At 49.2% G+C, this 1,693-nt stretch overlaps 1 protein-coding gene across 3 annotated transcripts in view; it reads left to right on the top strand.

Moving 5' to 3' along the window:
* Positions 1–1,693, top strand: part of TEAD2 (TEA domain transcription factor 2) — a 41,996-nt gene that overhangs the window by 26,606 nt on the left and 13,697 nt on the right. For all 3 annotated transcript variants that reach the window (XM_015565436.1, XM_006765954.2, XM_015565435.1), the window contains exon 7: positions 373–437. In XM_015565436.1, the coding sequence (XP_015420922.1) occupies positions 373–437 (65 nt within the window). The remainder of the gene's footprint in view (positions 1–372; positions 438–1,693) is intronic.

Below are 1,693 nucleotides of genomic sequence, written 5' to 3' on the forward strand. Positions count from 1 at the left end.
TACAAATGTATAAACAAATGCTAAACTTTTCTTTGAAGAATAGTTTCTTGATTTTGAGAGAGGAAGGGAGAGGGAGAGGAACATCCATGCGAGGGAAATACCAATCAGCCGCCTCCTGTACACCCCCTACTGGGGATGTGCCCGCAACCCAGGTACATGCCCTTGACCGGAATCGAACCCAGGACCCTTTAGTCCGCAGGCGGACGCTCTATCCACTGAGCCAAACCGGTTTCGGCAAAAGTAAAACATATTTTTAAAAAAGTGCACATCACGTGCTCGCACAGGGTCCAGCTTGTCCCGGTGCCTCAGTAAAGGTGGCTGGTACGATTAGATCCTTCCACCTGCTCACCCTCAGCTTCCTCTCTCCCTCAGCGTGAAGCCATTCTCGCAGACGCCGTTCTCCTTGTCACTGACTCCCCCATCTACTGACCTCCCAGGTAAGAGTCCGCTCTCCACCCTCCCTCCTCTCCCGTCTCCCTTGTCAGCGCTTACTGCCTCTCCTTCAACCTCCCATGAATCAGGGTCACATTCCTCCTGAGTCCAGCTCTGAGGCAGGGTGTGTGGAGGTCTGGAAGGATGTGACAGAATTTGTCGTGGTTAAGAGCACGGCCTCTGTAGCCACACACGCCGGGTTTGTGTTCTGCCACTTGCTAGCCTAAAGGACATGGGGAGATGTATTACTCAAGGTTCTTTCAGCTGCAAGTGACAGAAACCCAAGTGAAGCTAGATGACAAAAACAACAAGGACATCAACAAAATGGAGTTTACTGGGTCAGGTAACTGATATTTCAGGGGTTATGGCTTCAGGTATGGCTGGATCTAGGGGCTCCAATGGTAGGTAGCATCAGGACTTGCTTGGTTTTGCCTTCCCCTGGTGGCTTCATTCCCAGGCAGGCTCTGTCCCATTCCTTTTGGCAGCAAAGATGGCTTCCAGCAGTCCATGCTGATGTGGTCCTCACACTGATGAAAAATTATACTTAGGTTCCACAGGTTCATCAATTAGGAACGCTCTTGGCTGCAAGTAACAAGACCCAAATTAATAGTGCCAGAAATGAAAAGGCTTTAATCAGTGGTTCTCAACCTTCCTCATGCTGCGACCCTTCCTCATGTTGTGGTGACCCCCAACCATAAAGTTATTTTCGTTGCTACTTCATAACTGTAATGTTGCTACTGTTATGAATCGTCATGTAAATATCTGATATGCAGGATGTATTTTCAGTGTTACAAATTAAACATCATTAAAGCATAGTGATTCATCACAAAAACAATAGGTAAATATATATGTGTTTTCCGATGGTCTTAGGCGACCCCTGTGAAAGGGTCGCTCGACCCCCAAAGGGGTCGCGACCCACAGGTTGAGAACCGCTGGCTTTAATGATTCCACGTAACAAAAAGTCTGAAGGTGGGCTGCTAATGTGCTGGCTCAGCACCTCAGCGATATCAGGACGAGCGTCTCCCTAGGTCCCTTGGCCTCTCTCTTCCTGTCCCCAGATGACTGTTGTGACTCCAGGCACCATGTCCCAAGCAGGACTTGACCAGAACCAAAAGCTTTCTCCTCCCAAAGTTCTGTCTTTTTCATTCAGGAAGAAACTCCTTCCCAGAAGCCCCCGAGCAGATTTCCCCTAACGCCTCATTGGCCAGGACTGTGTCACATGGCCACCTCTAGCTGCAAGGGAGGCTGGGAAAGTGAGTAT

The sequence above is a fragment of the Myotis davidii genome, unplaced genomic scaffold, assembly GCF_000327345.1.
Source record: "Myotis davidii unplaced genomic scaffold, ASM32734v1 scaffold2100, whole genome shotgun sequence".
In the NCBI taxonomy this organism is placed as follows: domain Eukaryota; kingdom Metazoa; phylum Chordata; class Mammalia; order Chiroptera; family Vespertilionidae; genus Myotis; species Myotis davidii.